The sequence below is a fragment of the Vigna unguiculata genome, chromosome 2 (genome assembly GCF_037176805.1).
Source record: "Vigna unguiculata cultivar grain cowpea cultivar isolate G323 ecotype 2 chromosome 2, ASM3717680v1, whole genome shotgun sequence".
NCBI lineage: Eukaryota > Viridiplantae > Streptophyta > Magnoliopsida > Fabales > Fabaceae > Vigna > Vigna unguiculata.
The window spans coordinates 27,191,076-27,213,556 of NC_140793.1; the positions used below are offsets into that span (position 1 = coordinate 27,191,076).

The 22,481-nt window shown below is 32.3% G+C and overlaps 2 protein-coding genes across 3 annotated transcripts; one reads left to right on the plus strand and one right to left on the minus strand.

Annotated features, from left to right (window-relative positions):
• Window positions 1-7,948: 7,948 nt before the first annotated feature.
• UBP17 (ubiquitin-specific protease 17) lies at window positions 7,949-16,531 on the plus strand. 2 transcript variants are annotated; one of them, XM_028057606.2, is made up of 12 exons: window positions 7,949-8,706; window positions 9,636-9,775; window positions 9,851-10,563; window positions 10,706-10,797; window positions 11,182-11,267; window positions 11,358-11,520; window positions 11,598-11,712; window positions 11,826-11,983; window positions 14,518-14,602; window positions 14,718-14,930; window positions 15,599-15,660; window positions 15,776-16,531. In XM_028057606.2, the coding sequence occupies exons 1-12, from the start codon at window positions 8,411-8,413 to the stop codon at window positions 16,431-16,433; spliced, it is 2,781 nt and encodes a 926-aa protein (XP_027913407.1). In that variant the 5' UTR covers window positions 7,949-8,410; the 3' UTR covers window positions 16,434-16,531. The 2 variants fall into 2 exon arrangements, with proteins under 2 accessions (XP_027913407.1, XP_027913408.1); XM_028057607.2 differs by having other exon boundaries at window positions 7,950-8,706; window positions 10,709-10,797.
• A 76-nt stretch (window positions 16,532-16,607) lies between these two features.
• On the minus strand, window positions 16,608-18,339 carry LOC146888484 (transcription factor bHLH131-like protein). The gene is given in 3 exon segments (XM_085670122.1): window positions 16,608-17,553; window positions 17,849-18,168; window positions 18,267-18,339. Coding segments are annotated over 3 exon segments (798 nt in total). The 3' UTR covers window positions 16,608-17,148.
• Window positions 18,340-22,481: the final 4,142 nt, after the last annotated feature.

Genomic DNA, 22,481 nt, shown 5'->3' on the forward strand with positions numbered 1-22,481 from the left:
ACGAATATTTATCCAGCGAATAGGATATGGGGGAGCTACTACCCGTACCCTACCCACCCTGTTGACATCCCTAGATTTGGCTCGATCTAGACCTAGGCCGACTTGTATCAACATGAGTCTGGTTCGGATCAGGATCGTCTCACCTCAATATATGTTAGAACTAACTTCAGTCAATCGGGTTTAGGCTTACTTGAGTTGACATGGATTTATGCCAGTTTAACTCTACTTGGGACTAGGTTGATCCACTTTGATCTTGGACTTGTGCTGACATGACCTTTGTCATGAGGCCGAATAACTAAAACTAACAAAAGGTTACTAGTTGGAGGGGGTAACAATAGTGGTGTTTCACAACTTTAATGCATAAAAATGTAAATAAACAATTTCAAGATATAGTTATACTTAATTGTTATAAATAATTTAAAAATACATTAACTTTTAGTTTTCAATTTTATGTAAAATTAGAATTTATTTTCTCTAAAACTGTATAATATTTTGGTTTTCAAATTTAAAAAATAATAAATATAGTTATTTTAATTTAATTATGTAAAAAAAAATTGACGCATCAAATACTTTGTCAAACAAACATTGAAAATATATATGTTAAATGGTATAAACAATTAAAATATATCAAAATTTTGAAGAAGAACGAATTTTAATTTTAATTCAAAGTTAAAAAACTAAAAAATACTTTAACGTTTAAAGTTTGATATGAAAAAAATACAAAGAAATTGACCAAATTAACAAATCAGTTATGCAGAAAAGAAATTACGTCAATAGGTAGTGGTCAATCAAGACTACTATATTCACTTGAGAGAGAGGATTTGAGAAAGAGGAAATGGATGAATTTGAATAGATTTAAGGGTGAATTATATGTTTTTTTGTTAAGGAATTTAGAGGTGATTATGAGTAGATTTAGAAATAAATTTTGTAAAAATTTGCGAGGAATTTGATTAATATGATAAATTAAAAAAATATGTTTTAATAAAAATATTGGTTAGATTACCATTTTGCCCTTTATGTAATAAGTAGTATAACTTGATATTTGTATGAGTAAATTTATTTTGTTAAATTTTTTTAACCACTAAAATTGAAAAAAAAAAGTACCAAGTGATGTGGGATCCGTTAAGTGATGTTGGATTGGATCCAAGCGAAGTGGGATTGGATCCAAGTGATTTGGGATCCGATCCCTTCTCTCACGCCATGTCCTAAATCGATTTCAACTTTGTCAAGATCGGATCCCTTCATTCACACTATGCCCATGATCAATTCCAATGACATGATCAAATCCCTTCTTGACAAGATAATATCCCTTCTTCAATGAATGTGTATTTGCTCAATATTTCACAAAGGATAAACATGTATTTGCTCAATTAATCACCTCAAATCACCTATTACGCGATATGCTAAAAATGATATATCCGCTAATTAGTGTATTCACTCTCTCTTAATTAACTATAAATGATTTTCACTCTCTCTTAATTAACTATAAATGAACATAAAAGTAATCGGTCTTACCAATTTTTTTCAACTTGAAACGAACACAGCCTAAGGCTTAAGTTACCGTCAAATCCCTTGCAAAGCTGTTAGCAAACTCAAAAGGCAAGTAATTTGTTTCAATGTTTCTCGTTTTCACACCACGGTGAATGATGTCAAAATTTTAAATTATATTTTCTAAAAGCTTGGTCTCACCGTATTTCTTTTTGTTTTTCAAAGTTTTAAACTGATCACATCTTACTAACTCTATTGAAAATTACATCATCCTCATCATGATACCAAAACATTTTGACGTGAATTTAACATAAATGTCTAGTGAAAAGTACACCGAGATCAAACCTACCAATACATGAAAGATTAAAGAAAAGCTACAAATTCATAGTGTTTGAAATATCTTACAATATTCATGTTAAATCAAATAAACAAGGTGAAAGCAATGACAGTTGCGTCAATTGAATACCGACGTCTATAGCCAATCGCAAATCAAAATCTGTTACTTATCGGAGGGTTGCGTTCCTCTGTGTCCTAACTTTAAGGCTCTCTACATTTACAAAATCATATAGTTGTTGTTGATATTTATCCACATCACTTTCGATCGCAAATTCATGTATGTTTCCACATTCTATTTTTATCATGAATCAGGGTATGAGTTCATCACTTGTAGTGGCAAGTAACATTAAGGTGATTGTGGAATATAGTTAGGAGCACTAAGTATGGCTTCTTAAGTACTTCACTCTAGATATTATTACTTACAAACTTTCAGGGAGGATGCACAAACATTTGTTGGAAAATACATGAAATTTCAGAAGTTTGATCCATTTCATACATTGTAATTTGAAGAGATTCTTGTTATAACTGTACTCTCCAGTCTTTGATCACTTGAGATGGATATACTAGAAACTTCCTCGTTGGCTAAAAGACAATTTTAATGATTATGTAAGAATAACACATCTAGTTGGATAATTAATTCAACTAAGTTATTAAGTTACATCTAGTTACAAGGGCATACCATAGCTTTGAATGGGGAGCCATGCCCCCTAACAATTTTTTTTTATATTTTATTTTTTATATATTTTTTTAAAAAAGTATTTATATATTATTATTTTTTATATTAATTTATTTTAAAAAAGCTTTTTTAAAATTTAAAAATTATGTTTTCCCTCTCTATTATTATTTCTTCTACTTCTTTATTTGGTTTTCTCTCTTTTGTGCCTCTATCTCTTTCTCTCCTCTCATTTCCATCTCAATTTTCATCATTAATTTTTTATTATTTTCAAAATCAAATTGCACCACGGAAAAATTGAGTCAATGAACATTTTGAACCGAACAATTTCTTCTTTTGAGTAAGTTCATTTTTTACCTTTTTTTTTCAAAACAATATATTTTTCTCTTGTACGTGACTTTTTTACACTCTAGGCATATTTCTATCTGTTAAAGATCATAAAATCATACTCTAATTGTTGATCAAACTTTTCTTTGTGTATATAAAGCTATTTTAGTCTTTGAAGTTGTGTAAGGGAAGAACAAGATTAGGAATCTACTCTAAGGTAAGGGAAGCTAATCATTTAGAAGTTATTAGTTTTCTTAAAATATTAAGTCTTTCTTTTAAGATTTATTTTGGGTTATTCATAATTATATCTTTTTCTAAATAGGTAAGAGGTGACAAATTTATATTAGAAAAATTATGATAAAGAGTAAAAGAATTGATTCTTTTTTCAAGAGGAAGGCTTGTGATGAAGATGAAAAAAATGTATCTACGTCATCTAAACTTGGAAAACTCCATGAGAATCCAAAAATTGAAGAAAATGAAAAACAACTATCTAAGGTTCCTAAATTTACATATAATGAATTTGAAAATGCTTTAGAACGTGATCCATGGAAGCGTCTTCAAATTTGACAATATCCACCAAATCAAATTGATGAGGTACGAATGAATTATCTAAAATGGAGTCCATATCAAATGCATCTAGAAAATTATCTGTTGATGAGAGAAATTATGAGGATAATAAATGTTCTTCGCCAAACATTACAACAACAATATCAGGATAAAGTTAATATTATGCGTCTAGTTTGTTCTACAAAAGGACTTATTCAAAACTTGAGAGAAAATGGTTGGGATAAGTTATTAAAAAATGTGGCTTCTTTTTGTGAAAAACATGATATTTAGGTGCCTCATTTTGGGGCTTCTTATGTAGCAAGACAAGGACATTCTCGTCACCAAAAAGATCATATTATAGTGGAGCATTATTTGAGAGTTGAAATATTTTTTGTTACCATTAATAATCAATTACAAGAGTTAAATTGTAGATTTAATGACCAATCAATGAAGTTATTAATTGTAAGATCTGCTTTGGATACACTCTTGTAGACAAATATTATCCCATGGATTTCAATGAGCAAGAGAAGATTAATTTGAATTTTCAACTTCAACATTTCATTATTGATGCTCGTCAAGATTCAAATTTGAAGAATTTATCAACAATGCAAGAGTTATGTACATGTTTGGCAACAACAAAAAAGTCTGAAATTTACTACTTGATTGATAGATTACTTCGTCTTATCATGACTCTTCCAGTTTCTACGACTACAACTAAAAGATATTTTTTTACAATGAAAATAATTAAGAACAGGTTGAGAAACAAAATGGAGATTGAAATTTTAGCAAGCACTATGATAATCTATATTATTAAGGATATTGCAATTAACTTCAGTTTCAATTTTGATTTAATTATTGAAGATTTTAAGTAACACATAATCAATTAACTTTATGAGTTATACATAATCAAATAATTCATTTGACTAAATTACCAAGTTGGATTTAGCCAAATAGTTTGTTTGACTAAATTGGCAAGTTATATATAATGTGATAACTTACCTAACTAAATTTAGTCTTATAAATTTGTATAGGAATAAAACTCAATAAAAAAAGGTTAACCCCTATTGTAATTTGGTTGTCAAAATCAATCCTTGTAAAATGCTCACTTTATACAGGAGTACATGATCAATTGTGTGATTATAAGAAGTATAAAAAAAAAATTATTTATAGTTCAATTCTATTTACAAAAGGAAAAAAAAAACTCTTAAATATATATATATATATATATATATTAAAGTAAATATTTTTCTTTTCTATTTATTTTTTATAATTAATCTTTGTGTTCTTACTTGGACTTATAGAAATTGTTATTCTTTAAGAAAATTTTGCAAATTATTTTTAAATATGTGATCGAAAGAATTTATGAAATATTGTGATTGGACAAATACATTTAAATCATTTGATTGAAATGTTATATGATTTATGCACAATTATCAAAATACAAATTATCAAGGTTCAAGTTGTACTTCAAATCAACTCATAAGCATTGTCAATGATCAAATTATTTTATTTGTGTTTAAACACTTATGCAAAACATCTTAAAACATTGCCAACAGAAAATCTTGTATTAAAACTCAAGTGAGAACAAAGAAAGAGAGGAATGGAAACAAGATATCAAGAAACACAAATTTTTATACTAGTTCACTCTTGCGAGCTACATCTAGTTAGTATATGCAAGTTGAACATAGTTTTTCACTATCAAGAATCACAATATTGCAATTACGCACAATCTTGCAATATTAAAACACACCTCTTAAAACCTACAAAAGACGACCTATCCAAGCAAGACCTGTTGCAACCTAGACACACTCCATAGCCGAACAAAATATAGTCAATACATAACAATAAACAATCACACCTTGAAAATTCCTTATCTTTCCAAAGATATTCAATCTTGTGTAAGGAAACTATGCGTGAAGATTATTGCAACTCTTCACAATCACAAACTCTCCCTCAAGACTAAGTCTGCTCACATGAATGGTGCTATTGTAATGTTCTCAGAGTGTTTATCAATATATACACACTACACAACAAAAGTCTTAATATAAAGGATATGAATGTTCACAAACTTAATCGATTAATTCTAACTATTAGTCTATTGATTTTACTTAACTAGTGAAATTAATTGATTGTGAGTTAATTCAATAAATTAATATAAACATAAAATATCATTTGTAAAAGAAATGATTAATCTATTAAATTTTTTTTTTCACATATTAAAAGATCCAAATATATTTGTATGAATCCAATTACAACTTGTATAAATCTAATTACAATTTGGATCATTTAAGTTTTTTTCCTATTCTTTCACCAAATTTTTAAGTGTCTCGTATGAAGATATATGTGTTCATCAAATCAACATTTTATGTTAATTTTCACATTAAAATTTGTCTACTTCCCATACTTAAATTTTATAATTAGTGTTCACCTTTTCCAAAACAACTCATTTTATAACTTTCCATATTCCTGTATAAATATATTTTAATAAATTTCTTTAACCAATACTCTATTTAGATTTTTCTAAATTATGAATAAACCAACTCACTTTTATGGTCGTGCATACTTTATTTTTTTTTCACTTTTTTTTTTAATGACAACCTTCAACCTTATATATTGTGTAATAATAGACCTTTATAGGACAATAATCATAGAATGCATTCTCACATATACACCTAACTAACTCCTGTCTTATGGTCCACACGCGAGGCCCAAAAATTATAAGCAACCATTCTTAATGTAACAATTGTGAAACATTGAATAGAACTATATACAATCTCAATCATTATTATGAACTTAATACAGTGATAATTATTCTAGCTTTCTTCAATTGGATAAGATACCATTTATCCATTCATTCTAACTACATAATGGTTCAAATAGTAATTGCCTTATTTGGTGATATATGAAGAGAAAAATTACCAGTATTGTAAAATATAGATCAAATTTTCCGATTTTTTGTGTAAATAAGATATACCAAAAAAGGTTCTATGTGATGTTACAATCTAAACTAACCGTTTGATATATTCTCACTGCATTTAATTTTTATCATAGAAATGTCAAATTGAAAGATGTGATGTAAAAAGGAAAAACTATCATCGCAATTAGTAAGATGCCAAATATAAATTATACTTGTGTAAGTTTTGTTCAATATAAAAAATGCTTAATCTCTTCTCTATTTTTATCTTTACACCCTCTCCTTGGAAGAAGCCTTATTCTATGATTCAGTTTGGGAAGAAAAGTCTTGCATTTAATGATTTTTTTAATGGTATGCTTCAAAAAAATAAAAGAAGTAATGATGCATGTATATGGACAGGACATTCTTGGGCCCAAAATTATGGTAGCCCATCATATGAAAACTGAAGTGATTGGTCTACCAATGAAGAAGATAAGAGATGCTCTTTTACCCGTGACGGTTAAAGTGGAGAATGTTGTTCAGCAATAAAAAAGGGAAGAATGTTCCCTTTTTAATTCTCCCTCAATAGTCCGAAAAAAGTTCGTAGCATTGTGCAGTTAAAAAACAAATTACAGACTTTCAATCACACCCCCAAAAACAACTAAATGGAACCATTTAAATCAAAATATAACATTTTAATTAAAAGATAATAATAAAATATAATTTTTTATTATCTATTAAAATATCTCTTACATTACAATATCTATTAATTAAACTTTACAACATTTATTAATTAAATTAAAGTTTTCTATAAGACTTACAGTCAATTTTTGAGTTTATAAATTTTAGATCAATTTTTAACATTCTATCTGTGTCCGAGTATCAGATCAGATCACGAACAAAACTGTACAATATTCCTCATGTGATTGACTTGTTTCGAAAACTTTAAAAATATAACTTTTTCTTACATTTACATTTGTTTAGAAAGTAAGGTGTCGTTTATTCTCTTGTTACCGCAGAAGAACACGGACCTACACGTTAGCAGAGGGAAAAAGTGAAGACTATGTTGTTCTTCTCAATAAACATATTAATTTCTAAAATCATGAATGACATGGAAGAAGACACTTAAATCATGAACATTTGGTGTTCATTCTTTAAAATCACACAACCACCACTATGCATATATATATAGTTGGTATTTCAGAAAGTTAAATTATCATTTTACCATTTATAATTATTTAGAAAAAAACACAAAAAAATTTGTTGCCATTTATATTAAATTCGGAACTTACAGTGACACGTTCTAAACTATATTAAGTAAAAAAATATCTAGATCATTTTTACCGTATTTGGAATACATACAGCAAAACACAGGCAGTGAGTGACCCACTTCTTGTGGCACTTAACTGGCATTAATAAATAACAATAATAACATTTGAATAGTAGTAGACCAGTAAAAATAATAAAAAAAATAAAAACAAAAATAATAATAATAATAATAGTCCTATTATTATTAGCAGATGCAAAGAGCACATTGATGTTTTTTTGTGTTATGATGTGTGCGAGTTACTTTGGAAGTACAAAAGATTCTAGCATTATAATCCGAGGGCCATTAATGAATGTTGAGAAACAATGGAACACAAACCCTGCAACGTTACCACTAGCATTTATATTTATCATCAACGTTACGTTTGGGCATTTTAAAAGAGGAAGAGAAAAAATAAACAGTAAAAGGAAGAGAGAGTTGAGACGTTACTGTAGAATGATGCAAGGAGAGAAGGATGTCGAAACGGCAAGTTCCGGAGGACAAGAGAAACGACAAACAGATCGCTGTGTCGCATATTCGCAATTGGACAGTCTGAGCTGAATCCAAAACCATAACTCGATTTCAGAGCCCAAAACTCACCGCCGAGTCCACCCAATTCATTCCTATGCTCAAGTTTATGCCCGTTGCATTGCTCACTATCTCCGGATTTTGATTTTCCCATTCTGTCCCTGCCGGAAATCTCCTAGTCCCGCCGTCCAGCGCCATCGCCCTCGCCGTTCTGGGCGGAGGCTATCTATGTGTAGCAAGATTACAACGCTCTGGATCCTGGGTTCGGGGCTGGTCCTGGGTGCGGGATAAGGTCACTGAGTGGGAGAGAGCGATGCTGGTACCTGGAATTTTAGGGTTTCAGGGTTTGGTGTATGTGGTGTTGGCGTTGGGCTTTGCGGTGATTCGGCACATGTGGAGGAATGCTGAGGTCAGGAGGGAGGATGCCATGATGATGAGGTTACCGGAAGATGCTGGTGTGGAGGAAATGGAGGTTTCTGCTGCGGTCGCGCCGTCGCCGGTGGAGTACTCTTCGCCGGTTCCGGTGAATGTTTCTCGGTGGTACCAATGCGCTGTGTGCTATGCGCCTACCACCATGCGGTGTGCTCGCTGCAAGGCCGTGAGATATTGGTTCGTTTTTTCTTCTTGGTGATTATGATTTGGGAGTGCTGTAATTAACCTTAGAGGTTGAAGAAATGGGTAGGGGTCGTGGAGAGGGATTATTGGGTTGCCATTGATAAGAAAGCTCTTCTTCTGTTGCTCTTTGTTTGAAAGGGATTATTAGCGTTGGGGGTGGGGGTTGATGAATTTTTTCATTTTGTGCTTTGGTTTCAAGGGGCATTGAGATTATGCTTGTTCATTAGTCTGGAAAAAGCTTTATTGTTCGATGGGGACTTGAGTTCAATGTTATTGGTTGCCTTGTATGTTGTCTTATGTTTAAGTTGGCTTGTTTTCTTACTTCTGTTTAAGTAATTTCATGATTGAATACTCGTTTAGAAGAGAGAAACATGCCGATTCTTAATGATGTGAAAACCATTCGCGTGTTTGGTATCTTGTTACCCAGCCATAGACATGCAGCATCAAGTAGAATGTTATTGTGAGCAATTTGACGTGAATTTATGGTAGAACGAGGGTCATCAAATAAGATCCAAACATGCACTGGAATTATTTGGTTTTCACTTATAATGACAAACCACATCCCCATTGTTGGACCAAATATGCAATAAGGTGTTTGCATTGCCTCTGAAGTTAGGAGCTATTGTTCTTTCTTTCCATTTTTCTTGATGACCAAAAAAAGAATAATAATGAATGTATCGAGGGGGGCTGCTTTTTTTTTTTTTTTTTTTCTCTTTTGTGTTTGAAATTGAAAGAGCTTGAGTTTTCATCTATATAGTGAGAAGTTTTACTAATCATTTGACGTAGTTGCTTTCCTATATATCCTCTATTTTCTTTTGTCTGTGTGTCGTCTTGGTTCAGTGACATGTCTCTCAAGTCATCATTTCAATCTCTTAATATATTACAGTGGTTGTTATTCATTCTCATACCATACTTTCTTGTAGTTCGGGTAAGTGTCAAATTAGTCACTGGAGGCAAGGCCACAAGGATGAATGTTGTCCTCCTCCCACTACCACCATGGAGATCAATGAAGAAAATATTTCTTACAGGGCATCTGCGTCCAGAACCGAGTCTGGTCATCATGGTACTGGTTTTTTATTACAGTCTCGTTAAATTATTCACGCTTATATGGTTTATAATTTGGCTACATTTGCTGCAGAAATTAAAGGAATACATGCTGGTATCTCATCTTCCAATGAGTCGTATTCCAGTCTTGATCCTTCGGTTGGTGCAAGAAAATCATTTGATGATAACTATTACAACAGATTTCCAAACCCTGTCTGCAATGATACTGCTGATACAAGTGTTGGTTCCGCTTATAACAAAGATTCAACAGTGAACATGAAATGTTCAGTGAATAATGAAGTTAAGGATTCTAATGCAATTAAAAGAACCAAGACAAGTCCTAGTAACAATAATGATGATACTCGATTGAAATCAAAAGTTCCCAAAACTAAATCTGATACATCTCATGATGAGGCAGCAAATTTGGGTAGCCATGAACGCAGAAGAAAAGTTGCAATTGTTGAAAAATCAGTAACAGATACCTCTAAATGCAAAACTGTGCCTTACTTGAGTGGCTCCAGTAAATATGCTGTAATTGATGATGTAGAAGAAGAATCACATTTGTCAAAATACAGAGAAGCGCGAAGATTGTCATCTAGTTCTCGTGATCGACCATCCCCAACTACCAAGGGAGATTTTCTTTCACAGTCCAAGTGTGTGAAAACTGACGATTGTCATACTTTACCAACAAAAGTTAGTGCTATTCCAAATCTGCCACAAAATGTTCGCAGTGGTTTGAAAACATCAATGCAGAAAGTTGTCCAGCAGTTTAGAAGCTCAAAAGATTCAAGATCTTCTGAAAACGAGGTTGAAATATTTTGATTTATTTCCTTAGCTTAGAAATAACTGTTATTATTATTATTATTATTATTTTATTATTATTATTATTATTATTATTATTATACATAATAACTTTGTCTTTGTCGATTTTGAAATTGTATGCTTTTAGCAGATGGGCTTTCCTTATGAGCTCTTTGTAGAGCTTTACTGTTATGACAAGGTGAAGCTATTCCCCTTTGGCCTTTCAAACTGTGGGAACAGGTACTTTTTGTTCTTTTTACTTCTATTGATTGTTATAATATGTTATAGGCCATGTAACTGCTGGAAGGGGAGAAGGAAGGAAATAGTTTGGATCAGTTTGTTTTGGAGCATTATGTTTCTTCATTTTTCTTTGAATACATTCATGAGGCACATTCATATAATTACGAGAATAGGATGTGGTAAATTGAGATGAAAGAAACTTTTGAGAAAACATCAAGTAAACATTCTAGTTGCTAATACTGGCTGGCTACTTTCATACTGGTCTTCAATTCCGTTTTCTGTTGTGTTTCATTAGTTCATGGGAGGCACAGCTAGTGTTTGTTTGTGTAGCTTTTTTCTATTCAACATTTATTACCTTGCTAATTGAAATGCTTCATCCTGCAGTTGTTACGCAAATGCTGTTCTTCAGTGCTTGGCATATACTCGGCCTTTGACTTCATATCTTTATCAAGGGTTCCATTCAAAACGATGCAAGTTCCTCTTAATAATATCGTCATGATTTAACTTGTCCAATTATCAGGATCTGGTAATTAATTAAACATTCATAATGCTTTCACTAGGTCAAAAGAAGGGATGGTGTTTTACATGTGAGTTTGAACATCTAATTCAGAAGGCAAAAGAAGGGATTTCTCCACTTTCACCAATTGGGATATTGTCTAAGATACACAAGATTGGAAGCCATCTTGGGCATGGGAGGGAAGAAGACGCACATGAGTTTTTAAGGTGAGGAAAATAATTGCTTAAGCTGTGAACAATTTATACCTCAAGTTGTCTACACGATTAATTGCTCAACTGGGCAGGTGTGCAGTTGATACAATGCAATCTGTTTGCCTCAAGGAAGCCAGTGTTTCAAGTCCATTGGCAGAAGAAACAACTCTAGTTGGTTACACTTTTGGAGGTTATCTTCGATCAAAGGTTGTTACAACTAAAGATCTATTTTTTTTATTAGGTTGACATGTTTCAACTTTTAAAGAGTTGTAAGAAGATAGTTTTCCTAAAACTTAAAATATATTTGATGTTAATTGCAGATAAAGTGCTTACGGTGCTTGGGAAAATCTGAGAGGTATGAGAGAATGATGGATCTTACTGTTGAGATTGATGGTGATATTGGAACTTTAGAAGAGGCCCTGGGACAATTTACTGCACCTGAAATCTTGGATAAAGATAACAAGTATAATTGCAGCAGGTTTGTCATTATTTCCATTTTCACATTTATTCCAATTCCATTCTGATCTATTATGATTTTCGTGTGCTTGCTTTTCTTTTATTTTCTTTCCTTTTTCTTTGGCAAATATAATGCATTGCTTGTATTATGGTTAAGTTGTGTGGCAATCTAATTTTGTTTCTATTTTCTGATGGTACAACATAGATATTAATTTGACTACTATTACTTAATTTATCTTTTGAGGTTAAAATTCATGATAAAATCTTCAAAATTCAGATTCTGAGCTTTTAACTAATTAAATTCCCAAACTGAATGAGAAATTACTGTAGTTTTAATTTGGTAATTCATCTATTTGGTGTACGAAGTTATAAACAAAGCTGTGTGCAGCTTCAAAAGTAATAGAAGGAAAGGTCCTAAATCTATTGGAAGGTTAAGTTTAGGATTTTATTGAGAGAACATTAAACTTATTGAAACAATTAAAAATTGATTTGAAGGTTTAGAAATGTGTAAGTGTTTTTCAGATTTGAATACTAAATACATTATAGTATACCGCCATTCTGAAATTCTTTTATATAGTGTATATAAATTCTCAGAAAATGAGGCGGTGAATAATATCAATAATAATAATGGACAGAGAAAAAAGAGGCAGAGAAACCAGTTGCCAGAGAAGGGAAACTATTCTCCAAAGTGCTGAGTGGGGAGAGTTGTACACGTAAGTGGTGTTGAGTTGAGAGATAAAATGAGAAATAGCAGTCTTTTATTGATTTTCAGGTTGCTATTTCACATGTGAAAGTTTCTATACTGAACTGTCTTTTACGACAGTCCTTGTAGCAGCTAGGGTCTACTCAGCTACCCTGCTGTAGCGCTCTGTTTAAAATCTTGAATCTACTAGTGGCGTTCTGGGCTTTTGTGAATCCTGTCAAATTGATTTAGATGACTCATCTTTAGATGAATTTTACAATCCTCTCTGAAGGAATGCTACTTTTGCAAGAAAAATGTGAAGCTTACACACCATACTTTGTGGATTGCGTGGTAGAAGAATTCTGTGGGACCTTGTGGTTAGACTAACTATGATGTAGTTTGTTTGATGAGTTTCTTGCTTCAATTTAGGAACATATCTAGATTTTTTGTTCAGCTAATTTGATTTCATCGAACTATATATGCAATTATAGTCATGGTTTAAACTCAAGATTCTAACTAGAATTGGGTAGGGTGAACATTAGTTACTTTGTTCATAATATCCTCCATTCCTACCCAAAATGCAAAAAGTATAGTTATATATGCATTTGCTTAAAAATCAAATATAAAAAAACAACACTCAATGACAGCATTAAACAAACTTAAATTGAAAAATCACAATCATAACAAGTTATTAAATCCAAATATAATTTTGTATTAGTCCAAAATTATTAAGACAACAAGGAGGGGAGCTGAGAGTGACAGAAGGCACAGTGGAAAATAGAAGGTAGAGGCTAAGCAAGAGAAGAGACTGAGTGCAGAATCAGCCGTTTGCACTTTGTACAGCCAAAGGGTGGGCAGCGTGGTGGTGGCAGCACTGAGTGAAGATGGTCAGTTGCGATTGGCAAAGAAGTTTGAAATTTATATGTTGCTGATGAAGTGAGACTAGGAGAGTCCAAGAGCGGATCGCAAACAGAGAGAAAAAAGATATTAGGGATTTTTAAAACTGGGTCAAAGAGATCCAATGAGTTCGCAATGAAGAATCGTGGTTCCCCTGTGCTCCTGCTTGCTTACAATTCCTTCAAACAATTCACCTCACCAAGGTTCAAGAGTGGAGCGGTTGCTGTTTGCTGCAACGGAGAGAAGTTTGAGGGTTGTTGGTTGCAGATAATGAAGTGAGAATGGTAGAGTCCTTGAGGGGGTCCCGAATGAAGAGAAAAGGAACCAAGGATTTTTAGAACTGGGTCAAAGGGATCTGACCTAGAGTTTGGGTCTTTGTCTTGCTGGGAATTGACGGTCCCATGAGTTCACAATGAAGATTGTGATCCCACTGTGGTCCTGCTAGCCAACGATCCCTGTGAACAATCCTGCATGCCAGGGTCTAAGAGTGGGGTGGTTGCAGTTGGCAGCAGCAGAGAAGTTTGTGAGGGTTGTTGATTGCAGGTGAAGGGGGAGAGTCCAAGAGTGGATCACAAATGAAGAGAAAGGAAAAATTGGGTTAGAAGGATCCAACCCATAGTCTGGGTGTTTTCCATGACGAGAATTGACGATCCCATGAGTTCACAACGAAGATAGTAATCCGACTGTGATTCTGCTTGCCTATGATTTCTGTTACTCAGAATGCCAGGGTTCCCTCCTCTCGTAGGATCATACAATCAAAACTTACTAGGTTATCAGAACTTAGGTACTATGTATGCACAATGCAAAGTCTGTTATCTGAATTTTTTTATTCCAGTTTTATATAAACTGAAGTAGTACTACAAATGTCATGCAGTTTACAGGCACAAAACTGGTATTTTGAGGGTTACTTTTCCTTTCCTGTGTGGGACGCAATCTCAATATTAAATCATTGAATTTGTTTATTTCTTGTTATACAGGTGTAAAACATATGAGAAAGCACGAAAGAAGTTGACCGTATTGGAGGCACCAAATATTCTTACAATTGTATTAAAACGATTTCAGGTACCTCCAATACTGATTTGGAAGTTTTGCTTGTCATCTAGTTACTTTGCTCTATAATATGTTATTTTACTTCTATATTTTGTATCTCATGCGTATTCTGATTCTATTTTGGCAGTCTGGTGACTTCGAGAAGTTGAACAAGTCGGTTCAGTTCCCTGAGGTCCTGAATATGGCTCCCTATATGAGCGGAACAAAGGATAAATCTCCATTATACAGCCTGTATGCAGTGGTTGTCCATTTGGATATCATGAATGCAGCATATTCAGGCCATTATGTCTGTTATGTGAAGAACATTCAGGGGGAATGGTTCAGGACTGATGACAGCAGGGTGACTTTTTTTATTCTAATTTACCTTTTCTCTGTCTGATGTCTCCTTCACCCCCCTCTCCCCACCTTCCAAAAAAAATTATGCAAATGATGCTATCATTTGATTTTTTGGCTTTGATTTTCATACGTGCTTACTTTTTCATGACAAGAAAGGTACTCATGTCTCATCATCAATATATGAAGAATCAATTTTAAAAGAAGAGACTAAAATTAGGATGTTTTTGCAATTTTTTTCAGACGTGGTTTCAACATGAGACTAGTCTTGGTCTGTATTTGAGAAAAAAATGTGAGCAGCTTCCACAATTGTAATTAATAAGATTAAGTTTTAAATTTGAAGCATGTCATAGTACAAGGTTATAAGGGTTTTGTCAATGGCTAATAAGTTATTTATTAAAAGTACTTTTTTTAATTTGTTAAGTGTCAGATGCATCATAGAATATTATAAATTCTTCTTTGAAGTTATTACTGTCTTTGGTTTCTCAAATTTTAAAGAAATACCTAAACCTTTCTTGAAAAATATCTGTGAAAATACAATTTGAATTTTATTTCTTAAACTTTTGTTATCAATATTTACGATTGTAAAAGTGATGGTAATATCAATCTGCACAATATATTTATTAGGTGAATTTCTGTATGTAAACTGAGGATGCAATCTGTGCTTCTATGTAGGTAGAACCTGTCGAATTGTCAAGAGTCTTATCAGAAAGGGCATACATGCTTCTTTATGCAAGGTAGTAGGCCTGTGGATGTTGATGTATAATTTCTTGCCAGATATGTTTATTATTTCTGTAGAATATTTCGGCATTAATTATAGCATTGTTATATGCTAATTTTGAAAACCTTCAGGTACTCTCCTAAACCACTTGGTTTAGTAAGTAGCACTGCAATATCTTCTGCTGGAAAATTCAAGAGGAGGAACCTGGAAGCCATTCCTGCTACTTCTAAAACAAGATCAAATTCCAATGTTACAAGCGGTAATTCTTCCTACCTACAGCAGAAGCATGGCAAGCACCCTAACTGGAATGATGTCGATGATTCCTTAAGCAATGATTTTGCATATCCAGAAGAATGGAGATTCCAGTATGGGGGAAGAAATACAATGGTGGATTCTTCTAGTGAAAGCTCACTTTTCAGCTCTTCAGATGCAAGTTCTTGTAGTACTGCGAGTATCAAGGACTCGGCCAGTTCCGCTGACTTCTCGGATTACATATTTGGTGAGGTGGGACCCAATTGGTATAGCCACTATGGGCTTTCATCTAACGTGGTGGCATCTTCCTCATATGATAATTTGGATACAGATTTCTTAGTGGATAGTGGTGCAAGTAGAAGGCTCCGACAGGACACAGAAGATAAAGCAGTTTTATATGCTAACAAAAACAAAAATCACAGTGGCAGTAGGGGAATTGACCTTAAAAGGTATATCACTGCTAACCATTATGACAAAAATTCTGGTGTACATGTGAGAAGAACAAGTGGAGATGCATCAGCTCAAACGTTTTATTGAGTTTGAGTTGAGATTTAAGCAATCATCTTGGATATTTTTGGTGTAGTGAAGAAAATCAGTATTTCGCTAATCCAAATAGAATGAGGATTCCTGTTCAATGTTCATTCTGTACTCGAATGATTTTATTTATTCATCAGTATATAGAACAACCATAAAAAATGAGGAAACCAATAAAGGAAAATAAATCGAGTGATAATTCACCGATTATAATCAAGTTTTTGCAGTTAATAATTACCAAGTGTCCTGCACTGTGATTTGGTTCAACGTTACTACGGAGCTCTGTCCGTTGCCAAGTTACTTCTGTGATCTTTAATTATGCATTTCTCAGGATTTCTTTCCCTATTCTACTACTCTGGCGGCTGGTGATCACTAACATGAGGCTGTTGCGTCTTACCAACTAGTTTCATGGACAAAATGCGAAACAATTTCATTCTCATGTTAATATGTTCCATATCCCTTATCAAACACCTTACATAATAACCCATCACATTATCATATACTTTATATGAAGAGTCCTACATACATTCATACACATACTAAATTGTAAAAGCTAAATTTTTCTTGCGAAAGGAGACAAAAGTAATCCTAAACGTGAGAAGTCGTCATTATTCTACAACCCTCAAAACTAAAAATATTGTTATTAGTCCTTGTTATAGCTCCTAACTGAGTCAACATTCCTCCATCGTTAGAAGTCAGAATGAAGAGCACAGATTTTTTACTGAGTAGAACGGCGCATCTTAAAAGCTGGCTTGTGCATGGCAATCTTCAAAGAGCTCTTGAGCATCCCCATACGATCATTCCCAAGACCTTGCACCCACAACACGCTTCTGTTTCTCCCACCCACACTCACTATCTCAGCCTTCACCACTTTGGTTTTCACTGATCCCATTGCCCTTGATATTGCAGACATCAATCCCTGACTATCCTCGCAACTCAATGTAGCCTTCACTAGGCCCTCCTCGTTACTACATTTTTCCAAGCTCAACCTGTCTGCCCCACTAGGAAACTTAACAACATCCTTTGATGAGTTACCACAACTGTCTTGTTCCAGTTTCGATACCTTTTTCTTCAGCTCCTTCACTTGCTTTATAGTCTCTGCCAACACCGATGCCTTGTCCTTCTGATTGTTCATAACAAAATCTATTTCACCATGCTTGCAAAAATAAATTCAAAATGACAGAATTCTAATCTGCCAACTTATAAATAGCCCCACAAACATGTTTTCAGTATTCTAAAACTTCGTTTTTGTCTCCTCAAATTGTAATATGTCTTTATCACATGACTTTTAAAGGGAAGAAGACTAACTTTTTGGAAATTATTAAGGAATCAAAAACAATTGAAATAAATGTAGGAATTTTCAGTTTCACATGATTGGTTTGTAGTGACGGTTTGATATACTTGTGTCTGACACTTACTTTGATCAAGTTGGGGAGGATAGTTCGGAGGGTTTCATATTGACCATTGATTCTCATTCTACGTCTCTTTTCAGCTTCACTGTGTTTCTTTGCTGCTACAACTTTGATCTCTGCCTTGGATCTTTGCTTCAAGAAACTGGTTTGGTATGTCCTAGAGATCAATGGCTGAGGAAAACCACCTCTTATCATTTGAACTTCTGAGTTATAGTGACTTCGAAAATGTTGCATGCCCTGTAGTAACTATTTCAGTAAAGAACAAGAAAGAAAAACCAATTTTAATTTAACTACAAACAATTTTGAACATGTAATAGCTTTGTTACCTGTAGAAGGAAAACCATGGAACTTAACTGATTTGCCTCCTATGGGAGATTGTATGCAAGAAGAGGCAAGAAAACAACAAGATTGCCACAAGTTTTGCCTTTGGTCACAACTTTCTTATAAGAAGAGAATGGATCTTCTTTAATGGTTTCAAATAAAGGGTGTAATGGCATGCTCAAAACATATTTTTGCAATTTATTAAGATTATGCAAAAATTTCCTTCTAATAATAGCAAATTAGAAAATAATCATACCATTATCAGAATTTAAAACAGGTATGATATAAAATTTAATGTTAAGATTCTTAATATCCCACTGTAAGATCCGTGGATTTTTTTTGAGTAAATTTATGGCTTTTTGAGAAGTATTCAAAGATTTTATAAGATTAGGGGAACATTTATTTGCATTTTTTATATTTATATAATATATTTTTAAAAGTGTAATTTTAAAATTAACAAAAAAAAATGTGTATATTAAATATTTTAAGTGAAAAAAGTTACCTAATTATATTTGGAAAGAGAAATTGCACCACTACGTATTAAATAAAAAAAGTATTATTTTCATATATTAAAAGATAAAATATTTAATTAAGAATTATAACGAAGACAATTTAAAAAGTATATATTTTTATACAAGGCTATAAATTATGACAGGTTAAAATTATCAAATAAAAAATATTAAAAAATGGATAAAAAATTGCATATCTTTGTATAGTGTGTTATAGATTAAAAAAAACTAAATTTCTTTTACAACTTGATGGACCCAAACTTGATAAATTTATTCTGCTAATAAATTAACTCCAGTATTACTTGAGAAATCTATATTAATATAATAACTTACAAATCTATATATTAGATGATAATAATATTTATTAATTTTTAAAGAAATTATCCTCTCACTGATATAGAGTGATGTATCTGTGCTGTGACTAGTTATGATGTGGTTACTTTATTTGCAGCATTATACTTGACATGATTCCTGCACGTGAATCACTTGTTAAAACTGGCAAAGTCTGAAATGTTGGGTCAGTAAATCTTTTGCTGTTTTTCTTGCTTTCTCTCTGTTTTCGCTTCTTTTTTTATTGTGTTTTCTTTAAACTTCAGGATCTTAAAATACTAGCACACAACCACTTAATAGAATAACTTATAACGTGTTTGGTTTCACGTCGTATTGACGTGATTTTTCAATACAAAATTATGTTAGATTTAATTTTAAAATTGATTTTAAACTGAAAAATTCATATCTAAATAGAAACTTATATCATTAATATGCGTTAACATAACTGTTTCTTCCAAAATCAATTTTTCAACACATTCCCAAACACGCTCTTATTCGATTAAAGAATCAATTATGAAAATTCACAATTATAACAATTATAAATGTCTAATTAATTAAAAAAAAGTAAAGAGAGGATATCTATATATTCTTTGAATAATAATATATGTTAATGAGTTATTTTATATTATCATTTAATTACAAATTATAATATACAGTTTACAATGAGTTTTAAAATATTTATTAAAGATCTATGTAGTATTTATTCTGTTAATACAAAAACTTATATTTTTAAAGTTATTCTGTTAATATAAAACTTGTACATTTATATTAGAATCTGCATGCCTATTAACGGTCATACCTTAATTTGCATGCAATAATATCTCTACTCACACCAAAAAGTAAATGATAGAATGGTTAAAAAATTATAACATTAAATAAGAGAAAATGGGCTTTTTTTTTACAATAATAGAGTGATGTACTTTTAAAGGGTGTGTTTCATTACGAGCATGAAGAATAAGTGGAAATATTATTAGTGCATGAGACGTGAATTTGGCTAAATCCATAAAGTTTGACCTTGATTAACATGGCCAAGGCCAAAAAACACGAGAAAAAATTATATTGTTAACAAAAATTGATTAAAAGATTTTGGTGATGATAAAGATGCTGAAAAAAACACTTGAAGATATTGAAGACAGTATAATTTATGTTTAAAAGGTTCTTATTGTAATAGACTTAAATTTTGTCTAGTTATGTGCTTTTTCTAGTTAAGTGCAAAATTGTTAGAACAACAGCCAGCTCGCAACTCCTCTGAGAGAAACTCATTTTTTCGTAAAAATCAGTACGGTAATCGATTACCAACTTATAATAATCGATTACCAACTCAAAAAATTCTATTTTTCAAAACCCACTTAAGATAATCGATTACCACGAATGATAATTGATTATTACTAGCAGTTATAACTTGGCTCTTGAAAAACGACTTGAAATAATCGATATCCACTGACAGTTATAAAAATATTTGTTCAAATTTGTACATGAGATAATCGATTACCATTTTCGGTAATCGATTAACATTGCAAAACTTTGTTTTCGAAAATCACTGGAATAATCGATTATCTTAAATAGTAATCGATTATCCTTGGCAGTTTAAGCTAAACTCTTCATTTCTAACTCAGCCTGCGAAAATATCTTTAAATAGAACTCAGTTTCCAAACTTCAAACCACCTTTTTAAGATTCAGAGTTCTTGTGCTGTGACTGCAAAGTGTTACTCTGTGATATTCTTAAAAATAGCTTTGAAAAGCCTAGTGTGAGTGAGTGATAACTTTTTCTAAGTAAAGTTCTTAAAAGATTGAGTGTTGTGTTGTTGCTAGGAAAGCTGGTCATCCTCTGTGTGATTCAGGGGGAGCTTTTGTTAATCTCTTGTGGTTGTTCAAGAGAGGTGTTTTCTAATCCTTACTCTTTTATAATCTATTGTAATATGATTATTATAGTGATTGAGTTAATCTCTTTGTTTAAGAGACTAACAACTGGACGTAGGGTCTTTTGATCTGAACCAGTATAAATATCAATGTGCATCTTCCTCCCTTAACCTCTTTATTTATCTGCACTTGTATTTAAAGTAACTGTGATTTTAAGTTAATCATTTAAATTTTGAGAAAAAATTTAAAATCTGTTAAGACTTATAAAAATCCAATTCACCCCCTCTTTTAGTTTTTGACCATAGATTAAATATTCTGCTGTGCGATACCAACAAATAAAAAGTATATAATGCAAGTCTTCACAAAAGTTTCACCACTAGGATCATCTTCTGGATTACTTTTTAAATTTAAAATCAATATTTAAAAATAAAATAAAAAATATTTACTTAAAATATTTATTTAATCTAAATAAAAAATTCAAGTCATGTATCAGTAGGATTATGTTAGATTAAGATTAAATTAGATTAAACGAGGACTATGCCAAGTTAGTTAAGATGGACCTAGACTAGATCAAGTTATGTTATAGTATCATGTTAAGTTAGTTAAGATAGGTTTAGATTATAACAAATGTGATCGGGTCTATGTCAAATTAAGTTAGGACAAGTCCAAATTAGACTAGGACGAACCAAATTCAAGTAAGGCCAAGTTAAGTTGGGTTCAAGTTTAGTATGGCGAAGATGGGTCTGCCTAAGGTCATACCATTGGACTCAAGTCACGTCGAGTTAGGCTGAACACAATCAAAGTCAAGTTAAAGTCATCCTCGTATGGATAGGATCTAGTCAGAACCATATTAAGCTTTCAAACTAAGCTCAATTCGAGCATAGCTAGGCTCAATTTGAGCAAAATATTGATGATGCCAACTTAGGTAGGATCCATGTGTGTTGAGACAAGTCAAGTCAGGTTCAAATTAAGTATTGTCAAGTAAGTTTGAGTTGAGCTAGACTAGTATCAAGTCAAGTTGGCCTATACCTAATTAAAATTGAGTTAGGTCAAGCATAAACTAATTTGGTTTTAGTTCGGAAAAGGTCAACTGAGTTAAAGTCATGCAAAGTTGTCCAAGCCAAATTAGGTCAAACTATACCTAAGCAAGTTGAGTTAGCCACCCAAATAAGGCTGAGTTCAATCTACTGTCAGGTTAAATTGGACTGGTATAGGTAAGGTCAATGTGAGATTGAGTTGGATCAAGCCCAAATAAGTATGGGTTGGTTCCTAATGAATTCATGTTAGGTTAGGTTGAGCGTAACCTAGGTTAGGGTGAGTCATATCAGATCAAGCTCAAGTCAGACATGGTTAGGTTGGGTCAACCTCAAGCGGACTGAAGTCAAACCAAATTAATGTGGCTAACTTTTAGTCAAGTTGTGTTGAACTTAAATTAAATTAGGCCTAAATTAGAAAAAAAAGTATAATCAAGTTAGGTTCAAGTTAAGTAAGAGTTAAATTATGTTAAACTCGCGTGAGTTAGATCAAGTTTGATCTTCATAAACTGAGATTTGAGCTCCAACCTTTTAATTAAATGATAAATAATAAAAACTAGTTAAAAAATATTTTATAGTTAATAT